Genomic DNA, 22,996 nt, shown 5'->3' on the forward strand with positions numbered 1-22,996 from the left:
GCTGTAGCTCATGAAAGCTGATGCTCTAATAAATTTGTTAGTCTCTAAGGTGCCACAAGTCCTCCTTTTCTTTTTAGTTTACACATCTCACTGTCTACCTTTACTGAAAGGAGAGGGTGCTGCAACAGCTGCAGAGCACCTAGCTGGTGCTATGAAAGGTGTACAAATGCCTCTGCGTCCCTCGGCTGGAAGGAGGTGCTGCAGCACAACCAGGTAGCTATTCAAGGTGGTGAGCACAGAGAAACACAGTAGCATCACAAATGACCAGTAGCAGGGAAATTTGCAGCCATTCTTCACTTCACTGGTTATGGCTGTCACCTCCAAGCCTCCCTCATCCACAGAAGCCCTTCAGGAACCAGGATGGAGAAACTAATTGAGCTATTTGATCAGTGCAAAAATTGGTGCCCTCTCCATTCTGGGACTGAATTTCATACTGGCACGTGATAGTGGAGTACAAGCTCTGGAGAGTGAAGTCCCCTCTATCTCAGCAAAAGAGCAAACGCCCTCCCATGTACCTACAGGGGATCCAACTCTCAAGAGTTAGAGACAAACCAGCCCTTCAACCCTCCACAGGAGTGAGGCTGGAGAAAGGAGCCAGAGAGGGGAAGTGACCTGTTTTTCAGAAGTGCAGAGCAGCCCCCAATCATGTTATACCAACATATGAAGTACAGGAGCTGGAGGTTCTCAGCACTGCTGGCACTGATAAAGGATTGTGAGACTGAATGCCAGTCAATGGAAAGTTAAAAACAAAACAAAACACTTGACACTTTCACTTTCCTCAGGGGAGCGAGGCTACTGGCAAGCAGAGTAAACAATGTTATAGGAAATAGTACCTAGGAGGGCACTGACTATCAATCATTTGGGAGATCCCCATCCTATGACCACACCCATAGCCTGGGAACTGTGCTCCATGTTTCCAGGGGAAGGAAGCAAAGCCTACTGGAAGAAGTGGGAGTTGGAGTCAGTCTAGCTTCAGAAGTAGCCTTTCCCATTATATAGGATTCCCCTTCTCCTTGCTCTGGGGTAGGTGGCCCTCTAACACCAACTGTTCTGTACTTCTGACCATCTAAGGTACTTATCTGGTCCCCATTAGGAGAGCCTGTGTGGCCCAGGGGATCATGCACTGGACTAGGACTCAGGAGAGTGGGGCTCTGCCACTGGCCTGCTGGGTGACCGTGGGCAAGTCACGTTTCCACTCTGTGCTTCAGAGTTCCCCTGAATGGGGGGGGGTCATGATTCTGACCTGCTTTGTAAAGTGCTCTGAGATCTGCTCATAAGAGCCAGGGATTGCCTTCATCTGGGTGCCTTGAAGCCTCACCTCTTTTTCCTCTTCCCCATCATGAGGCAGTGCTGAGCTATTATCCCCATTGTCCAGATGGTGAAAACCGAGACAGAGTGGCGTGCCCAAGGTGACACCAGGAGTCTGTGGCAGAGCTGGGAATTAAACCCAGGTCTCCCAAGCATCCTCACCACTGGGCCATTATCCCACCACAGAAGCAGCTCTATGGACAGAGAAGAGAGGGAGGTGAGGGATGGTGTCTCCTGCATCATGAGATCAGCTGGGAAGAAGATTTCAGGGTCTGTGACTCCTCAAAGAGGAGCCCATTAGCAAAGCCAGCTGGCCCTCTTCAGTGACTAGCAGGGAACCACGGACCGAGGTAGACACGAAATAATCAGCCGCCAGCCCAAATGCTACTTAAAACAAGGATGTTTATTAGTCCCAAGCATTGCCCCTACAGCCCCTACCTGTGTGATGCTGTACCAGGTGCCACCCACCAACCCCAGAGCACTATGCCAGGGCGACAAATTTCACTCAAGTGCAGTTTGGGCCTCGGATGAGGACTGGAGCCAGGTAGCCAATGGTCACTGATACAGCAGAAGCCAACTGCTTTCAGAGATGCTAGGGTTCTGCAGAGGGGGCTGCCCCTAGTGCTGATGGAGTTCCAATGCGAAATGTCACGGCAGCTTAGCACCAGCTGCACAGAACTAGCAGGCAATCCAGTTCTGGGTCCACACACAGCTCTGCTGATGCGCCTCAATCCTGGCCCACAGCCCTGATGCTATCCCAGGCTGGGCTCCACTTCAAGCCCCCCCGGGCCCCAGCTCTGCCAATGCTCCTTAATCCCAACCCACAGCCGCCCAGCTATCCCAGCCTGACTCCCCCGCTACACAATTCTGTCAAGGTCCCTCTCAGTCCTGACACACAGTCCCCTGGCTTCCTCTCCCAGCTCTGCTGACCCCCCTCAATACCCACCCCAGACTCCTCTCTCACACAGCAGCCAATGGCCCCCAATCATGTCCTGTAGCAACACCCTCCACCTCCACTAGTCCATTCCTGGGCTTCTCCTTAGCTGACACTAGCTATCTGGCCATCTTGGGGGTCGGGGGTTGGTCCACTGGGGAGCAGCAAAACAAACTCAACCCGTCTCATGTAGCTCCTGTGGTCAAATTTAACCCAGATCTCTAAAGGAGAGAGGCTTTATACTTACTGCTGCTCAGAGCCTCCTAGGAAGTTATGTATTCCACTGCTCCAACCCACAAAGGACTGAGCTCTAGCCTTCTACCCCGCCCTTGGCCTCCACACACACACACCTACCAGCCTCAGGAGCAGCTCGCCATGCTCATCCATTGCAGAAGAGCCTGCAGTCCCCGCGCTCCATTCTTCTCTGCTGGAGCCAATTGCAATGAACAGGGAGTCGAGACTACTGCTGAAGGTACCCGGTGGTAGACACGCCTCCGTTCTCGTCCCACACACGAGCTCTGTTGGCCCCATCTCTGATGCGGGACCCCCCATGTCAAGGGGCAGGGATCAAGGAGGGAAGCTGTGGAAGGTGTGGTGTCGGTCAAGGCCCCGGATTAGACAAGGAAGCAAGGTGACTCCCACCTAGAAGCAGCGGTTTAGAGATCTTTCTGAGGCAGAGAAGAGGCCCCGCCAAATCTGAGCTGCCTTGGTATAGAGCGAAGATGCAAGGCTGCCCCCACCAGTCTCACCCAAACCAAAGGCTTCAGGAAGAATCTTATCACCCAGGAGGAAATTGGGACAACCTGGATCTTTACGCCAGAGAATTCCCTCCTGTCCCAACACCCCTAGACGGAGAAAGCGGCCCATGATGCAAAGCATGCCAGCCCTACAAGCCGGCATCCCACCCCACCAGGTGATGAGAGTTCTCAACACCTTGAAAGATCAATCCCACCCCAAGCACCAGTCATGATCACAGGGAAAGACTTCTCCCAACTCCTAGCTCCATGCAGATCTCCCCGGGCAGAGCTGGGCCAAGGCTGAGTTTGCGCCCGTCGCCCGTTACCCAGCAGCCAGGAAGTGTGGAAAATCTCACCGAGCAGGGAGCCTTCCGACAGCATCCAGAGCACTGTGGCGGGGACGGAGCTCGCTGCTTTCGGAGAACAAGGAATGGTGGAGTTGGGCTGGGAGGGAAAGAGAGAGAGACAGAGAGAGAGAGAAGGCCCAATCCGCTCTGCTCTAGGAGAGAGTAAGAAGAGAAGAGAATTTCAGCTGGAGGCTCCCCAGCTCCAGGCTTCCTTTCAGTTCTCGTCGTCGCCAAGCCATTCCACACACGGATCATGTTGTGGGTGGTCTGTTGTGCCAAAGGCCTGGGTTTACCTCAATCTGCCCCTTCCTGTTCAGGTTGATGAGGAAGAGGAGAGCGCACCCATTTTGATGCAGTAGTGCCAAGGAATTGAAGCTGGGAACTGTCAGCTGCCCTAGATCTGTATGTTCACCTTAGGCCGCATTCACCCCACACTGAGCCTGGGCTCATGGCACTAATAGGGCCACCTAACCAGAGCCAAGGGTCTGTATTTCTTCAAGCAGGCAACCCTAATGGTACGTAACTTAGAAGATGAAGAATGATCTTAAGGCTCAGGTGCTGGACTGGGAGTCAGGAGACCTGGGTTTGAGTCCCTGCTCTGCCAGTCTGCTTGTGTGAACTTGGCCGAGTCATTTAGTTGCTTTGTGCCTCAGTTTCCCCATCTGTAAAATGGGGAGAACAGCGCTGCCCTGCCTCACAGAGGTGTTGGGAAGATAAATCCATTCAAAACTGAGATGCTCACATACTGCGGAAATGATTCACTGCTTTGAAGACCAGAACGGCACATTCTGATCATTGAGGTTCACCTCCTGCATACTATATATAGGTCAGAGAATCCCTTTTCCGGCATCACTCCTGTAATTTGTGTGAGGTACAGTGCAGGTTTAGGAAAGAGAGCCAGTCTTGACTTAAAGACTCCAAGTAATGGAGAATCCACAACGTCCCTATGTTCACTGGCTAATTCCTCTCGGGGTTAAAAATTTGTCTTATTTCCAGTCTGAATTTGTCTTGTTTCAACGTCCACCGATTGGCTCTTGTTCTGCCTTTGTCTGGGAGATTAAAGACTGCTCTACTCTCAAATCTCCACCCCAGCTGCAGACAGTGATCAGGTCACTATGGGAACCATATAAAGACCTAACTAGATTACCACAGTAAGGCAGGTGGCACATGTTTTCAGAACATAACCTCTCTGCGGCAGGGATTTCTAATACTACTTGACTCAGCACCAGCCAGTGGAGATCTTAACCAAACTTGAATCAACCCTTCCCCCTTTTATAGAGGAGATCCACAGACTTGCCCTGAGGTCAGTGCCAGAACCAGGGACTCGAACCCAGACCTTGTGCTGTCTGTGATAGAAGCACACGACTGTTCCTTCCTCTTGGAGTGCGAGTGAAAGGGAAGGGGGGAGAAAAGCGCTTACCTCCTGCTTCATCTCAGGTTGGAGTCCCCATGGGTGTTTAAGGCTCACAGTGGTTAGAGAGAAGAGACTGGGAGATCTTCGGGGAATCCCTCAAGTCATCTTTCACCTCTGCTAGCAGGATGCTTGGTGGGTCCTCCAGAAATCCTGCTCTTCCCCTGACATGTCATCTGAGGCCAAAAGAGTTCCTGGTCTGGGGGTTACCTTGATGTAAGGTCTCTTTGGGATAGGGTCAATCTAGAACAGACGGGGGAGTTAGATTCACTAGCCCCTCCTTCCCGAGTTTCTAAAAGGATCTAGGGGCTTTGCACCCTGCCCTTTGGTTTCCCATTGGCCTGGAGGGGCTTGGGTTAACAGCTGGCCTTCAGCATAGAATGCACAGATTTAAACACAGAGCTCGGATGGTGCACGGCTGCCAGCACCAAGGACTCTGGGGCGTCAGCAGACTTGACAGTCCCAACAGGATGGCTCAGAAGTCAGGCTGACAAATGTCTCTCCATGAACTGTGCTGAAAGCAGATACCGTGCCCCCTCTTTGGATGGTTATGGAACTAAGACTTGCTCCCTAATGCTCCCCCACAGCCAGATCCAGACAGTTCTGATTGGACGCTCAGAGCAGCTTCCCCTGAGCTGCGGGCTCCTCCAAATCCTGTTCTTGGGACACATCATCCCACCCCCCCTTGGTCAGTGGATGGAAGCAGTCTGACCTTTGAGCCTGGGCTGAATGGCAATGATGCGTCTACAGCCCTTTCCATTAGAGGCTCTCCAGGCACTGAAAGGCTCCCTCAGTCACACACGGGGAAACTGATACAGGGAGGGGAAGTGATCTGTCTACAAGCTTATAGTGGTAGACTCTCCCTGCTCTAACCACTACACCATTCCCCCCTGTACCCCACTCCCCTGCTCACAACATCATCTCCAATAAACACAGGCTCAAACACTCATCAGGAAGGTCTTTCTGCCTTACCTCAATCTGCCATGGACAGATGCCAGAGGGAGACGTTTACCCTGTCGACTGTTTTTTTCTGATGCTCCCACTTCACCTCCCAGACGTGCTGCTGGGGGAATGAAAGGGTCTCTCTATCACTTCTCTCACACACCAGTGGTCCACCTAGTTCTGTATCCCACATCAATAGAAGGCATTACCCAATGCTGTACCAATGGGGGGTGCAATTCCTGGCCCCAGCCGGTGACCATGTTCTGCCCAGAGTCTGCTCCTAGGAGAGAAAGCAGCTCAAGCTGACTATTCAGCAGCACAATGGATTCCTATGCCATCATCTCTGGCAACTGAAGACAGCTACTAAAAAGCAAATGGAAGCAGGGTGTGCTAGCCCTAAGCGGATGCATGCAGGGGGATCTGGAATGACCAAAGCGATCCCCAGGCTGAGACATGCATGTGCTAAGGAGTGGGTCTGTCCCTAGATCTTCAAACCCAGTAAGGGCAGGAACATGAACTAGCCAGAATACATCACAAGGGGTGGGGTGGGGTGGGGGTGGGGTGGAGCGCTTTAGATGCGTGGAGGCAGCATCCCCAGCAAGAAGCCAAGATCTCCTTGCACATGTAGTGCTTACCCAAGGATTTAAACGCAATCTCTGCTGGGGGGAAACCGAGGCACAGGGAGGGGAAGGGAGTTGCTAGGAATAGAACCCATGAGTCCTGCTAGCCTTGCGCTCTCACCAGAGGGTGCCCTCTGGACTGCTGAATGGCTAACCCAAGAGCACCAGAAGAGGAAGAAGCGCAGGTAGGGGACAAGGGGAGTGGTATATTCACTCAAGCTTGTAGTGGAGGCTTCACGCTTCCTTCAGCAGGGTAGTGGTTAAAGGCATTGCGCTGTCTTGAATCAGCTCTGCCTGCACCTTTGCAGCCGAGATCCCTTTCCCCCTTACGCCTCCGAGCACCGGGCTGTGTATGGAGAAAAAAAAAATCAATGGGGTGGGGGAGAAAGGGTTACAATGTTAGATACCTGACAAGTGAGGTCTAAACAAATGCGTGTGGGTGGGTGGGGAGTTGGCGTCAACAACAGGAACAACAGATAAGGGGCTTGCAATAGGTCAGAGTTACAGATGCCCTGGCTAAGTTAGAGCAAAGGAATGCTGCGGCCAGAAGGCAGGAGGGAAACCCAGGCAGCCTGTGGGGTTGCTAACAAGGCACTCGCCGTGGGGAGGGCACACGGGAGACGGGAAGGGAAGAGGGTCGCTCCATTAACTGAGGCAACCGCGGCGGAACAGGCAGCGCGATACGGTCAAGCGAAATTGGGGTGTCAGTTTTGCCATTTGCCAGGCACAGAGGAGGGAGGCAGGGAAAGAAGAGCCGCACAGAGGGTTGGGCACAGTTAAAGCGACGCAGCAGCTGATTTGACGACGAGACGCCGGGAAGTTCTGTACAAGCTGTTTAATCATCAATGTAAAAAAATGAAAAGGGAAAAAGAAGCCGTGACACAGACAGACTTTGGATGCACCAAAAAAATCCACTTCCTTTTGTCATACTGAGGTACAGAAACAGAACAAGGCACCCCTCCCACCCTCCAGTCCTAGCTACGGATCTAGAGACACACATTTCAAAACTCCGCTCCGCAATGCACAACACGGGAAGACCGTGCCGAGGAATTAGCCAGCAAAAAATGAAAAAAGAGCACTGCAAGTTACAACAGTTAAAACTGATGAGATGGGAGGGGAATCAAGAAAGGATCAGCGCTGAATTACGAGTAGAATCGCCTTGGCTTTCAGTGCAGAATTGCAGGGGGCCAGTTCGTCACAATGGGCGACAGATCTTCCAAACTGGGATTATTTTCTTAGAGACCGAACCAAACCAAAACATGAGGAAAGGAAACCAGGAGGGAAAGGGGATGAGAGGGGAAAATAGAGAAAAGATGCAACCTAACAAACCTCGGAAAGTGGGAGCATTGAAAAGACTGAAGTAAAAAGAAAGCAGGTTAATATCTTAACGGGGAGGGGAGGGAGGGAGGCAGGCAGGCAAACTCACTTCTCGCCAGCGCTACTTGACCTTCAAAGGAAATCTAGGCTATCTTTATACATATATATATAAACACACACACACAAAAGGTTCTCTAGTTCATAGGAGCCTATTTACCGCCTTTCAGGAGGCATGGTAACCTCCATCCACTGTGGATGGCATCAGAGAGCTACTTTAGGGAGGAGTGGCACTCCCTTACCCCATAAAAAACTGTGCCAATAAGGAGTTCTAGGGCTAGTTACTCTCCACCCCATGCCGCCGCCCCCCACCGAAGCTAAGATCTCTGGTCACTTACTACTATGAGCCCAGTCAGATTAGTACGTCTGGGCATATTGAGTGGCATAGCTGTTGCTGTATTTCTCATAGTACTCCCCTGCACTGTAGGTGGCACCCATGCTGTACTGGGAGTAGGTAGCTGCTGCTGCGGCTGCAGCCGCCACTGCTGCATAACCCGTTTGGTTGTACACTTGGCTGTATGTCTGGGCGGCAGCCGCGGCAGTGTAGGGATCAGTATATTGGGCCACCGCAGCGGTCGTCCGCCTGCCCACAGGGCTCCTCTCTCTGTATGCGGTGGGGGTAGAGGGCGGAGGTGGCAGGGCCCTCTCGTATGCAGTCCTGGCAGTCATCGCCCGGTCGTAGAGCTCATAGGCATAGTGGTCATAATATTCCCGGTCATACCAAGATCGGGGCACATAGGGGGTATATGGAGGTGGTGGCGGGGGGATGCGCCCCCTGGGAAAGTAGTAGCTGGGGGGGGTTGGAGGTGGCACAGAGGTCCCCTTGGTTGTCTTGAGCGAGTTGTTGCTCTTGGACAGCGTTACAAAGATCTTCTGGTCCTCCAGAGGCATGTCGTTGAGGTTCAAGATGGCATCCATGGCTTCCCTCTCCTTGGCCATGTGGACAAAGGCATAGTTCTTGACGATGTCGCACTCCACCACCTTGCCAAACTTCTCAAAGAGCTCCTTGATCTGTGCTGTCGTGGCCTTGCTGGACACGTTGCCCACATAGATCTTGGTGGCGTTACGGATCTTGGAGGTGGCGTACTCCACCGTCAGGTGGGCCCCGTAGAACTCCTGCTTGTGCAGCTCGCTGATGGCCTTGTGGGCCTCGTCTTCCTTCTCCATGTGCACAAAGGCGAAATTCTTCAGGATGTCACACTCATTCACCTGTCCATACTGCTCAAAGAGCTTCTTCAGCTCATCCACTGTGACAGAAGGGGAGACCCCTCCCACAAAGATCTTCACCATGGCGGGAGGCTGCACTTCCAGCCTGCAATGCTCTCGGGAATCACCCACGCAAACTCCACTGAGAGACAGAGGGGAGAAGAGTTATTTCCTGTTTACGTTCAAGCTATCACAGTGATACCAAGTAGGGCTGTCAATCGCAGTTAATTGCGTGAGTTAACTTAAGAAAATTAATCGCGATTAATCGCACTTACCACAATAGAATACCAACTGAAATGTATTAAATATTTTTGGATTTTTTTTACATTTTCAAAATTGATTTCAATTACAACATAGAATACAAAGTGCACAGTGCTCACTTAATATTATTTTTTATTACAAATATACGCACTGTAAAAATGATAAACAAAAGAAATAGTATTTTTCAATTCACCTCATACAAGTACTGAAGTGCAATCTCTTTATCGTGAAAGTGTAACTTACAAATGCAGATTTTTTTTTTTTGGATACATAACCGCACTCAAACAAGACAGTGTAAAACTTTAGAGCCTACAAGTCCACTCAGTCCTACTTCTTATTCTGCCAATCGCTAAGACAAACAAGTTTGTTTGTATTATAAGAAGCAGGCAACATTATCTCCCATCAATGTAATGTCACCTGAAAGGTGTTGCAAGGTATTTACATGTCAGATATGCTAAACATTTGTATACCCCTTCCATGCTTCAGCCACCATTCCAGAGGACATGCTTCCATGCTTGTTAAAAAAAATAACAAAGTAATTAAATTTGCGACTGTACTTCTTGGGGGGAGATTGTGTGTCTCCTGCTCAGTTTTACCTGCATTCTGCATGTATTTCATGTTATAGCAGTCTCGGACGATGACCAAGCACATGTTCATTTTAAGAACACTTTCACAGCAGATTTCACAAAATGCAAAGAAGGTACCAACGTGAGATTTCTAAAAATAGCTACTGCACCCGACCCAAGGTTTAAGAATCTGAAGTGCCATCCAAAATCTGAGAGGGACGAGGTGTGGAGCATGCTTTCAGAAGTCTTAAAAGAGCAACACTCTGATGCAGAAACTACAGAACCCAAACCACCAAAAAAGAAAATTAACCTTCTGCTGGTGGCATCTGACTCAGATGATGCGAATGAACGTGCGTCAGTCCACACTGCTCTGGATCGTTATCAAGCAGAACCCAACATCAGCATGGAAGCATGTCCTCTGGAATGGTGGTTGAAGCATGAAGGGCCATATGAATCTTTAGCACATCTGGCACATAAATATCTTGCAACACCAGCTATAACCGTGCCATGCGAATGCCTGTTCTCACTTTCAGATGACATTGTAAACAAGAAGCAGGCAGCATTATCTCTTGCAAATTGTAACTAACCTTGTTTGTCTGAGTGATTGGCTGAACAAGAAGTAGGACTGAGTGGACTTGTGGGCTCTAAACTTTCACACTGTTTTGTTTTTGAATGCAGTTTTTTACATAATTCTATATTTATAACTCCAACTTTCATGATAAAGGAATTGCAATACACAGTACTTGTATGAGGTGAATTGAAAAATAAAATTTTTTTTACAGTGCAAATATTTGTAATAAAAAATATAAAGTGAGCACTGTACACTTTGTATTCTGTGTTGTAACTAAAATATATTTGAAAATGTAGTAAACATCCAAAAATATTTAAAATAAATGGTATTCTATTGTTGTTTAACAGCACGATTAATCGTGCTATTAGTTGCAATTAATTTTTTAAATTGCTTGATAGCCCTAATACCAATCTCTCTAGGGGTGGGGATGGTCTCAATTTGTGCTTGCTATGCTCTCCTAGATCAAGCTCTCCTGGGGTAGGGATGTGTCTGATTTGTGTTCTCTAAGCTCTCCTCGACCAAGCTCTCAACAGCAGGAGATGTGTCTGATTGGTACATCATAAATGTATGGCACTTTACCTAATACCTTATAACACCATGAATGTACTACAGCGATCAGCAGAAAACCCAGCTGCCTGCGTGGGGTTGACAGAACAAAGCTGGACTGGGAATCCTGTGGCTATTTTCACAGTTGCTTATAGAAGTGGATGGCCTACACAGGCTAGCAACTAGAGTGAAACCCGTAGTAAACCCGTAGCTGCTTAGCTTTGGCAGCATGCAGCCCAGACACACAATCTGCACCTCCTCCACTGGGGGAAACTCAGCACGGTGATGGGTGCTAGAGAAATGGAGAAGCCAGGCAGGATCTCAGACGCCTTCGCCACCTGCAGCGATCTCCCCGCCTCCAGTGGAGCAGGAACGGGGGCTACAGAGGAGGAGCCTGGTGCCCTGGGCAGGGAGAGGGGCGTGGCTCGAAGCAGGGGACTGTGAACTTGAGGGACAGGCAGGAAACCCTTAAGCCTCGTGACCAGGCCACTCAGGGTCTCCATACGGCCAAGGGCCTCTGCCCCTCCTCAGTCCACGGTGCTCCCCAACGGTATCGCCCCCCGTGTTTCCCGCGGATACCATCCCCGCATGCGCACTGAGCACAAACCAGCCCGGGGCCATGATCCTTCGGGCTCCTTCCCGTCCCGTTCGCCTGGGACTCACCGCGGAGGAGGGCGGAAGGGCCAGGAGGCCTAAAGCAGCGCAGCTCCCGACGGAGGCCAGCTGCTCCCCGAAAACCACAGAAACAAGATGGCGGCGCTCACTTCCGGCCACCCCCAGGAAGTCCAGCTCCAGGCGCGGAAGTGATTAGGGCGCCGCCATATTTGGGACACGTGATGACGGACACGTGATCAGCATCGCGCTGCCAAAAACTATGGGGAGGCGGAGGGAAAAAACACGGCTCCACTGACGGCGGGACCATCGTGTAATCATTTGATCGCGGTCCCCCCTCCCCTCCCATTCCTGATAAAGCCGCGTGGTGGCGCCATCTTTGCCTCCTAGGATCAGGAAGCAGCAAGAGAGAGGCCGTCCCCCTCCCAGACTAGAACAGAGTTTGGGGCCAGGTTTTGTGCCGGGCAGATCCCCTGCCCCAAGGAGACCTGGCTCAGCTGCTGGGTCTAGCCTCCCTACTCCGCCCAGCTCACTGCCACCAGCCTAGACACAGCTGCTGAAGAGTTTGGCAAGGCAGGTGGCTTCAGGTCTTACGAAAAGCATAACCTGCCCTTTGGGTGGAGGTGTCACAGCACATGGCCCTGCTCAATGGCTAGTAGCAGACTAGGCTCAGGACGTGCTTGAGGATACAATTATTCTAGTGAGAAACAGCACAAACAAGCAAGGATGAGGGGTGGCTTAGCCTGTCTCTACTCCAGGAAGAGGGGAGATCAGACTGCATTGCTAGAAGAAAGGGAGATACCGCTGTCTGATAGCAGACACTGGCATACAACAGGGATGGTTTCCAACATAAACACACACGAGTGGTGAAGCAAGGATGTCTCAGAAGAGCAGGAATGGGGTATGAAGCCTTTCACCTTTAGCTTAGGAGCTCCAGTCTGTCTCTAGGAGCAAGGGGGGGGGGGTAGGGGAGAGACACAAACTGGCTCAGATTATTCCACCTTTAGTGCACTGATTTCAAATATGACCCATGTCAGGAGTGGCTGAATATAGGAATAGTTACTGCCAGACTGGACCAGCTCCAATATCCCGTCCCTGGCAGTGGCCAGTGTCAAACTGTTTTCCGTCTGACACTCGTTCAGTGGCCCCACAGCATACAACTTAATTCTCAGTCCCACTCCCACTGGACAGGCAGCCACAAAACCACCACCACTTTTATTAGCAGCCTCAGTTCAAGGAGCAAAGCGAGGAAAGGTGCCTCCTGGTGGTGGGACGCAGAGACAACTTCAGTATCCACGTTATCACGTGTCCCAAATATGGCGGCCCCCAATTAATAGATGCCTATAGCTGAACATATGATCTTTCAAGTAACCACAGGTCTGGTGTTAACCTGTGACCCTAAAAAAATAACTAGCCTCTCAGCTTCCTTCACAACAGCACTCAGATATGCCTCACTCCTGAAAACCAGGACCTGGGCCGTGTATAATGAAGGATTAGTGTTAGTAAAGCCCTTTAAGTGTTGATATGTGTCTAGGATTATCGTTTTTAAAAATAGAGGCAGGGCAAAGAGAAGCAACGTGATTGGTTGAGAAAGATTCCAGGCCATATGGTTAAAGGGGAAAAAACAAAACAAGATTCAGCCTTAAGAGGTTTGGCCGAGAACGGCGAGCCGAGACGTTTTCCCTGGCTCTAAAGCTTCGTAAACTGCCCAGCCGATTCCCTGGGTTTCACCCAGTCACCACTCTGCAATGGATAGCACTACGGAGCTGTTAGCACGGCCTGGGGACCTTTGCAAGGGGTGGGAGATTCATCCCCTTCCCTCCTCCCAGCAGGTGGCAAGTGAACCGCACCGTGGGGCTACAGGCTCAGAGCCAGGCCAGCCTTCCCGAGCCCTCCCCTCTAACCCCCCCCCCCTTTGCCCTCTGCTAGTTCGACACCCCTCCCACAAATTCATCTGCTGGCTGCTCCCCGGCCCCATCCCTTCCTGCTCCAGCCTCCTGCCACCCCGCCAGCACCCCACAGCCCCGTTCTCCTCTCCTGCCCCGGGGGGCACTTCCACCCCCGCCGCTGCTGCTGCTGCTGCCTCTCTCCCCTCCCCCACTGACGGCTGCCCCCACCTGAGGGGGGGAGGGGCCGCCTCTCATTCACTCACCGGGGAAGCCCCGGAACCGGCGTCTTGCCTCCTACGCACAAAACGCCCCCACCAGCTACTTCTGCTCCAGACCGGAAGTCCGTTACTTTCTCCCCTTAAGTGTCCGAGTCCTCCCAGTGCAGCGCCATGTTACCTGGCGTGAGAGAGAAGGAGAGAAAAATAGTCCTTTGATCTCCTTACAATGTGTATGATAATCAAATTTGAGTGATCACTTTAGATAAGCTATTACCAGCAGGAGAGTGGGGTGGGAGGAGGTATTTTTTCATGCTTTGTGTGTATATAAAAAGATCTTCTACACTTTCCACAGTATGCATCCGATGAAGTGAGCTGTAGCTCACGAAAGCTTACGCTCAAATAAATTGGTTAACCTCAGTATAAAGAATAAAGAACATAAGAACAGCCATACTAGTTCAGAAAAATGGTCCATTTGGCCAGTATCCGGTCTTCTGACAGTAGCCAATGCCAGATACTTCAAAGTGAATGAACAGAATAGGGCAATTACAGAGCGATCCATCCCCTGTCATCCACTCCCCTTGTGGCAGTTGGAGGCTTAGGACACCCAGATCATGGGGTTGCATCCTTGATCATTTTGGCTAATAGCCATTGATGGATCTATCCTCTATGAACTTATGTAATTCGAGAGACTATAAGATGGAGACAGACAGGGGAGTACAACCAATAGATACAGACAGACAGGGGGAGTACAAGGAAACAATGAAACAATACCAGTCAGCATGATGGTGTGCTGAGACCACAGCCTAGCAGCCTAACCATTGCCAAGTTTTCTGTAGGACTCACAGCAGAAGAGAATTTTAAGGAAGGTTTTGAAATAGGATAATGGAATGGAATGCTAAACTGTATTATACCGTTTTGCCACTAGGTGGCACTGTGCATAAACACCTGATTTAAAGCGAACCTTAGGTATAGTTGCCAGACCATTAAAGGATCTCACGATGAACATATCTGGTGTATATAAACCAGTTCTGTGACCAGTCCATATTTGGTACAGAAAAACATGACATGGTGTCAGAAGTAAACTGAGAACAGAAACAGAAGGAAAACAGCAACAAAGGTTGCAAACAGAAGGGACAAAGCAACAAAGGTTGTAGGATCTCAACAGCATGCCACTCTTCAATGCCCCAGAGAACTTCAACTTTGACAAACATTAAGAATGGACAGACTAAAAACAATATTTTGCAAGATTTTGCATTGCTACCAAGCTGCACAAAGAAACTGGAGATGTACAGGTATCATTTATATTTTATGCTATAGGGAAGCAAGCAGAGCATATCTTTAAATCCTTTTAAAATGTGGTTTAAGAAAGAGCATGTTTCCATCAGAGAATTCAAGAACCAGAGAAAAATGCTGAATCGTTTAAAAGAGCTCTGCATACAGTGGCTGAAAACTGTGATTTTGGGAATGCAAAACATGAAAATATTAGAGAGAGGCTGGCTATTGGGTTAACAGGCAAAAACCTTTACAGCAATTAAAAATAGATCTAACCCCACACACAGCTCTTCAAATTGCAAAATAGTCTGAACTGGTGAAACAGCAAAACCTACAGCAACTTGACATACCTGAAAAACCTGAAACTAGCTTAGAAACTGTAAAAAGACACTTGAGCGTTAAAAGTTAGTATCATAAAACCACTTAGGTGAGAAGAGAAAACTCCCAGGCTAAGGCTATGTACACACTACAGCTTACATCAGTATAAATTATGTCACTCAGGGGTGTGAATAAGCCACCCCCCCAGAGCGAGGTAAGTTACACCAACCTAAGCACTGCTGTGGACAGAGCTATGTCAGTGGCAGAGCTTCACCGCTCATGGGGGCTGAAGTAAATAAGTTGATAGAAGAGCTCTCTCCCATTGACTTAGAGCATCTGCACTAGCAGCTCTACAGTAGCGCAGCTGCACCATAGTCTAAGAGGGACAAATTCCAGCCTACGTACATAAGGTGTGAAAAAAGTCATATCCAAAGAGTTTATACATGTCCAGCCAGAGGCACATAGTGTAATACAGGGGTTCTCAAACTGGGGGTCCAGACCCCTCAGGGGGTCACCGAGGTTATATCTGGGGGTTGCGAGCTGTCAGCCTCCACTCCACCTGCTTTGCTTCCAGCATTTATAATGGTGTTAAATATATAAAAAGTGTTTTAAATGTATTATGGGGGGGGGTCGCACTCAGAGGCTTGCTATGTGAAAGGGGTCACTAGTACAAAAGTTTGAGAACCACTGGTGTAATACATGTATGAAATATGGACATTTTGCAGCTGTTAGCCGCACCAAAGCAGTCAGGGAGTTGATTCATATTACAGACAACCAAGAGCCATTGTTTCTGAGATCCACCTCTTGTGATGAAACAGAACCTAGCTGGAGAGTGAAGCTGAGTATTCATGGCAAGTCTATTGACTTTAAAATGAACTCAGGAGCTGACGTCATAGTCATCTCAGAAGTGACTTACAATCACCTTCAACCCCACCCAGTGCTTAACTCTGACACAGCTCTGACTACCCCTGGAGGTATTTTGAACTGCATTGGGCCAGTTCACCACAGAAACAACTTACAAAGACAAAAACTATGCATTCAGAGTGCATGTGGATCAAAGGATCAAAGACCAACAACCTCTTCAGCCACAGTGTGGCAGCCATTGTGGGCCTAGTGTGAAAGGTGGAAGACTTTGATGGAGGACTTGATGACATTGGACATTTGAAAGGAGATCCAGTACAAATCAACTTAAGAGACAATTCTCAGCCATACAGTGTACAAGCATCCCTACCAGAGAGACCATGGAAGAGACAAGTTGCAGATGTATGCAAATTTAGAATTAATTATTTCCTAGTCATAGTGGACTATTTTTCCAGGTACATAGAAATAATGTACTTGAAAGACATAACATGTCTCAGTGTTATTGAGAAACTGAAGAGCACTTCTGCTCATTTCAGTATTCCAGAACAACTAGTGATGGAGGATGGATCACAATTCACTGCAGCAGCATTTAGATCATTCCAAATGAAGTATGATTTTGATCATATTACTAGCAGCCCACATTACCCACAAGTGAATGGAGAGGCTGCGACAGTGGTACAGACAGCCAAGAAAATCCTACAGCAGGAAGATCTAGTCCTCATTCTTCTGAGTTACTGATCAACAATAATAGCAGCTACTGGATATAGTCCAGGACAATTCCTGATGGGAAGACAATTCAGAACTACTGTTCCAACTTTGGAAAAGAGCCTCTCTCCAAAGTGACCAGACATGACGAGAGTAGCCAAATCGGATACAGATGCTTAAAGCCCTTATGAACACTTTTACAATAGATGTCACTCATTTAGAGAACTAACAGGTCTATAACCTGGTGACCATATTCATGTCCAACTGGATGGAGAAAAAGGAAGGACAACTCCAGGTGTTGTAAAGAAAAATAATTCAGTGTCCAGACCATATGTAATCGAGCCTGGCAGTGGAGAATGCAACAGAAACCATCAACATCTACAGTTTGTTCCTCAGAATGAACAATCAACAGAGAACACTCCACGGATGGCAGATGCAGAAGAAGATTCAAGGATTCCAAACTAACCACAGCCAGTTGTTGCAGCTAATGGACAGCCAGAAGACCACGCTGTTATATATTCAGGTTGTGTAACTAGAAAACCAGTATGACTGAGAGACACTTAACAGACTGATACATATTGAATTTCAAAGACAATATGATAGTGTAAATATTGTAAATGTAGGAAAGTGGAACTTTAAAGGGGGAGCTGTAATGGGATGCTAAACTGTAATATATTGTTCTCCTACTAGGTGGCACTGAGTGTAAAATACCTTATTTAAAGCTAAAATTTAGCTATACCCAGCAGAGCATTCAAGGATCTTATGATGAACACATCTGGTGTGTATAAGCAGGGGCTGAGACCAGTCCATATCTAGTACAGGAGCAGAACAGATAACGAGATAGCTCTGAGGGTGTTTGCCAGGAGTTCCTCCCAACCCTGCGGGGCAGCATTGGAGAAAGTATGAAGGTGCTTAGTTGAAAATTTAACAAGTGGGTGATGGAGGCTGCATCCTGGGCCAGTCAGAGGTGGGAGTCAACCTTTCAGTACTACTGAATGAGAGATGATAGGTAAAGTGGGGTTAGGTCAGGAAGGGCCTTCAAAGTGAAAGCAACCAGTTTATGTTTAATAAGATAAAGAACAGGAGGCCCATGAAGGGATGCAAAGAGAGGAAAGACTTGATGGATGTAATGGAATAGGAAAATGATCTTTGCAGCTGCGGTATTCTGAATGGATATGAGTGGGGCAAGATTGCATAGGTCAGCATAGGCGCCAACTTCTCCTGGTGCGGGTGGGTGCTCGACCCCTCCCCGCCCTGACTCCACCCCTGCTCCGCCATCTCCTGTCCCTGCCCCACCTCCATTCCAACCCCTTCCCCAAAGTCCCTGCCCCAACTCTGCCCCCTCCCTGCCCCTATTGGACTCCTTCCCCAAATCCCCACCCCGGCTCTGCCTCTTCCCTGCCTCCTCCCCCGAGCGGACCACATTCCCGCTCCTCCCCACTCCCTCCCAGAGCTTGTTACGCCACAAAACAGCTGTTTCACGGCAGCAAGCACTGGAAGGAGAAGCGGGGATGCGGCGCGCTCATGGGAGGAGGTGGAGGCAGAGATGGGGTGAGCTGGGACGGGGTGTGGAGCTTGGCTGCCAGTGGGTGCAGAGCACCCACCAATTTTTCCCTGTGGGTGCTCCAGCCCCAGAGCACCTACGCAGTCGGCGTCTATGTATGTCAGTGCGAGAGAGACGGATATTGTAGTAATTAAGACGTGGGATGAGAGCCTGGATGAGCAGTTTAGACAGGCTGTATCTAAGAGATGTTATGCAGAAAGAGTCTGCAAGATTTAGTCATAGACTGGATATGAGGCCTTAGAAAGTGGTCCAAGTTGAAGATGATGTCCACGTTACAGGCCTAAATGACCAGCAGGATGGTGGTATTGTCCTCAGTGCTCAAGAAAGAAGGTAGCAGGGTGGGCTGGGGGAGGAAGATTAGGAGCTCTGTTTTAGTCATGTTGAGGTTGAGTTGACAGCTAGACATCAATGAGGAGATGTCAGAGAGACAGGGCAAGATTTCAGTTTGGACAGGAGTCAGGTCTGGAGTAGACCAGTATCTGTGAGAGCCGTCCATACAGAGATGGCAGCTGAATTTGTGGCTGAGATTACCAGAGATAAGGTGTAGAGGGAAAAGAGGTCCCTAGACACTGTTGGTGCCAATCAATGATTAACTAAATCTCCCTCAGTTCCTGGTAGTGATGAGGGCCTGCTGCATCTCTTTACCAGAAACACCAATAAAAATCTGATAAGGATATCAGCAAAAGTTAGGGTGCCTGTGGGTGGATGGGAACAGCTTGAAAGTGGTATGTACGATAAACTCATAAACCCACAGGTATTTAACTCTCCTCCAGTATTGGTTGGTTACAGTCAGTTGCAGCGTGAGTGCCACTCCTATGACCTCTTTCACCCTAGAGCCAAGGGTTAATGTGTACCCTGGGCAATACCTGTCTTAGGTAATTAGATGGCCCCCATTACCATGGTATCTGAGTGCCTCAAAGTCTTGAGTGTAGTGTTGCCCCTCTGGCCCAAGGAATTAGCCATTACCTGGGGCCTTGCAGGGCTGCTTCCATTAGTAGGAGAAATCAGTGAGATGAGGTAGGTATATTCCTAGGTGTAATCTCATCTATTCACAAAGAATGCACACAAAGTCCCGTTTCCCAGAATGCAGTAGAAACTAACAACAGCTGCTAGTTACCTTGCTTTGAAATCCCCAAGTCTGCCCCTCCAGTGGGCTCCGTGCCCAAAGAGCCCTGCCTTGCTGCTTCCTCTCAGGGTCCCACTCACAACAGCTTCTTCTCTTCCTGGCACTGGCCAATTTGACCCTCTACAACCCAGGAGAAGGAGCTTGACTGTGGGGCCTATCACAGTTGCAGGGTGACTGGATCTGTATTCCCTCTCCATGGCTTCTCAAGGTCACCCACTTAAGTTTTCTAGTTCCCAGTCATTGCCTTTGTTGGGTAGAGACCAGCATCTCTCTCTCCCTTCTGACCAGGATTTTTTTTACAGCTGCACTGGTCCCTGCCTCACACTGTGATATCCCCAGCAAGCCAGTCTGCCAAAAGCCCAGTCCTTGGGCTTTGCTCTCTCTCTGAGGGTTATGAACAGTCTATTGCCAGCAGTTACAAATGACCGCATAACTCTTTCTAAGCAGGCACATTCAGTGATGAGCTGCCAAAATCTTAACAACGAGTTCCCTCCTCACCCTAAGAGGGAGTCGTTGCCCACCCCCTCCCCCCGGGACTCCTGCCCCATCCAACCCTCCCCCCACCCCCCCGCGTTCCTTGATGCCCGCCCCCCAGGACTCCTGCCCCATCCACCCCCCTCCCCTGTCCCCTGACTGCCCCCAGAACTGGGCAGGAGGGTCTCGTGGACCACCGTAGTGGGTGCCCACCCCACCCCTAAGAGCCAGAGGCACCTGCCAGGGGGCGAGGTGGGGAGTCCCGACAGTGCTTACCTGGGGCAGCTCCCAGGAAGCATCCGGCAGGTCCCTCTGGCTCATAGGGGCGGGGGAACGTAGCTAGGGGGGAGCAGGGGGAGAGGCCGCTCCCCCCATTGATCACATCAAAAATGGGGCCTTAGGCGCCAACTCCCTGGGTGCTTCGGGGCTCAAGCACCACGGGGAAAATTGGTGCGTGCAGAGCCCCCACCGGCAGCTCCCCACCCTGCACCCGGCCCCGGCTCACCTCCGCCCCTGAACCCACTCGCCCACTCTGCTTCTCCACGCCCCGCCCTGGCTTCCCGCGAATCAGCTGTTCGGCGGGAAGCCGGGGAGGGCTGAGAAGCAGGCCGCAGCTTCCCACTCAGGCCGAGGGTGGCGGACGTGAGCTGGGGCGGGGAGCGGTTCCCCTGCGCGCCCCCCCCCCCGGGTTACCTGCTGCAGCGCGGGCGGCCCCCCCCACCCCGCCCGAGCTCACCTCCGCCTCCCTGGGCCTGCTTCCTGCACGAACAGCTGATTCGCAGGAAGTGGGGTGGGGGGGGATGGAGAAGCAGAGCGGGGTGCCACGTTCAGGGGAGGAGGCGGAGGCGGAGCGGAGGTGAGGTGAGGTGAGCTGGGGCCGGGGGTGGGGTGGGGAGCTGCCGGTGGGTGCTCTGTACCCACCAAATTTTCCCCTTGGGTGCTCCAGGGCTGGAGCACCCGTGGAGTTGGCGCCTAAGGCGCCACTTTTGGCCGGTTAAATTTAGAAGCCCTTTTAGAACCGGTTATCCTTCGCGGAACAGCCGGTTCTAAAAGGGCTTATAATTTAACAACGAGTTCTAGCGAACCGGTGCGAACCGGCTCCAGCTCACCACTGGGCATATTTATTCTTAAGGTAAAAGCGTTACAGAGAAAACATATACAACCAATAAACAAATTTAAACACATGCTGAACACACCAGGAATCACCTATCAGTCTCACAGGGCCCTAGTAGCCCAAAGTCTTTCTAGCCCCTCCTCCGGGGTTGAGGGCCCTTGGACATAAGGTCCTGGCCAATCGCTGGATCAGAAAGAAGGCCTAGTGTCAGTTCAAGGTCATCCTTTTATACCAAAAGCCTTTTCCTTTGTCTCCCAGTCTCTGGAAAGCCCAGCTTGAGCCAGTATATGCAAACCCCTCCAGGGGTCATACCTCACTCGAGTTGTTTATCTTTAGGCCAGATCTACACCTGGAAATCAGGTCGGTATAACTATGTCACTCCCGGGTGTGAAAAATTCACACCCCTGAGCGAAGCAGTTCAACCGACCTAACCTCTGGTGTAGATAGCGCTAAGTCAACAGGAGAATTCTCCCATCAACATAGCTACTGCCTCTCGGGGTGGTGGATTTCCTACACTGATGGTAGAATCCCTCTTCTCAGCCTAAGTAACATCTTCACTGACGCGTTACAGCAGTGCAGCTGCAGTGTTTTAAGTGTAGACCTGCCCTCAGTGATTCACCTTAATCACCTCCCACTGTCTGTAGTCCCTGTAGGGGCTGTAACCCACCCCCAAGGAGTAGAGCGCAATCATACATAAACCAATCATAGACTTAACACAAAATGGTCCCCAAAGATATTGCAGAGGACCTCTTTCCGTTCTCTTGTTGCCTCACATCTCTGGGCAGAGTTCCTCTGGGCAGCATCCACTGAGTCCTTGGACTCCTTTGTGGACAGCTGGCCGCTGTCTAGGGTTGCCAGGGAATTCTGATTCCCAGTCCCCACTGCCATGGGCGGTGGGTGAAGCTTCCCCTGGGGGAAGCTAGCTCTTTGCCCCGCCTCTTCTACCCATGACCATGCCCACCCTCCACCCCAGCTCTGCCCCACCATCTCCCCCTTCCTGCTCGTCCCCCCCTGCCACCACTCACCACATTCCTCCTCCATGAGGCCCCTACCACCCGCGGCTCCCTGCGTCCCTCCTCTCCTCCACACACCCTCTTCCCCTGAGGTCCCTGCTGCTCGCACTCTCCACATCCCTCCTCTCCTCCCCTACACGAGGCCCCCCCACCCCGCACAGCATCCATCCTCGCCTCCACGCCCTTCCCCTGCAAGGCCCCCCCTGCCCAGCCCTCGCTGCAGAGCAGAGGCGGGCCCACCATGGCCCAGGTGTCCAGTCGTGGGGCGGCGGCAGCTGCGCCAGGGGAGGCTTAGCCTCCCCTGGCCTATTATACCTGCTGCCTATGCCCATTGTTCTAACCACTAAACTGCCCCTCCCCCTACTACATACACTAGAACCAGCAAAGGAACCCAGGCATCCTGCCTCCCAGACCTGTGCTTAAGCAACTAGACCTCACTGTCACTTTTTACTGCTAAATAGTAACAATATATCTTGAAGGGAAAGTATCCGCCATGGGACAGATCCTCGCTGGTGCAAATCCCGCATGAGCCTTCCCTCCTTTGGCTTGGAAGGATCTGCAGATTTGCACTATCTGAGGATATGCCCCAGGAGGATATTTAAAGCTTGAGGACTTGTCTTTTCCCCTAGTGTGGCCTTGAGACCTGGGACTGGCTGCCAGGCCAGCAGTGTGGTGAGGAAGCTCTGAACAGACCTGGGGACAGGGGCAATCATGGGCAGGAATAGGGTGACCAGATCTCCCGATTTTATAGGGACAGTCCCAATATTCGGGGCTTTGTCTTATATAGGTGCCTATTACCTCCCACCCCCATGCCCCTTTCCAATTTTTCATACTTACTATCTGGTCCCCGTAGGCAGGAATGAGGAACCAACTGCCTGCAGAAAAGTGAAAGCACTTAGGGAACTGGCTAGGGGACGCCGCATGTTCTGTCTCCAGCCAGATAGGAGGAAGCTCTTGGGCTTGCCCACAAAGCAGGAAATTCCAAACACGTGTCTTCCAGCTGAGCC

At 50.6% G+C, this 22,996-nt stretch overlaps 1 protein-coding gene across 28 annotated transcripts; it reads right to left on the reverse strand.

Moving 5' to 3' along the window:
* Positions 1 to 1,690: 1,690 nt before the first annotated feature.
* Positions 1,691 to 22,909, reverse strand: LOC114021995 (RNA-binding protein 4.1). Of its 28 annotated transcripts, XR_006292045.1 has the most exons (9): positions 22,827 to 22,845; positions 13,588 to 13,720; positions 8,012 to 9,021; positions 6,514 to 6,645; positions 5,889 to 5,959; positions 5,710 to 5,800; positions 4,747 to 4,980; positions 3,336 to 3,478; positions 1,691 to 2,822 (listed from the first exon to the last, which is right to left on the reverse strand). XR_006292045.1 is itself a non-coding variant. In XM_043550490.1 (3 exons), the coding sequence occupies exon 2, from the start codon at positions 8,961 to 8,963 to the stop codon at positions 8,031 to 8,033; it is 933 nt and encodes a 310-aa protein (XP_043406425.1). In that variant the 5' UTR covers positions 8,964 to 9,021; positions 11,487 to 11,654; the 3' UTR covers positions 1,691 to 6,645; positions 8,012 to 8,030. The 28 variants fall into 28 exon arrangements, 1 of the variants encoding a protein (XP_043406425.1); XR_006292047.1 differs by lacking the exons at positions 13,588 to 13,720; positions 22,827 to 22,845 and adding an exon at positions 11,487 to 11,653 and having other exon boundaries at positions 1,691 to 2,884; positions 3,336 to 3,473; XR_006292044.1 differs by lacking the exons at positions 13,588 to 13,720; positions 22,827 to 22,845 and adding an exon at positions 11,487 to 11,653.
* Between the last annotated feature and the right edge of the window lie 87 nt (positions 22,910 to 22,996).

The sequence above is a fragment of the Chelonia mydas genome, chromosome 7, assembly GCF_015237465.2.
Source record: "Chelonia mydas isolate rCheMyd1 chromosome 7, rCheMyd1.pri.v2, whole genome shotgun sequence".
Lineage (NCBI taxonomy): Eukaryota > Metazoa > Chordata > Testudines > Cheloniidae > Chelonia > Chelonia mydas.

Excerpts from the sequence above, each read along its gene's own strand:
- LOC114021995 (XM_043550490.1), bottom strand. The coding sequence starts at position 8,963 with ATGGTGAAGATCTTTGTGGGAGGGGTCTCCCCTTCTGTCACAGTGGAT.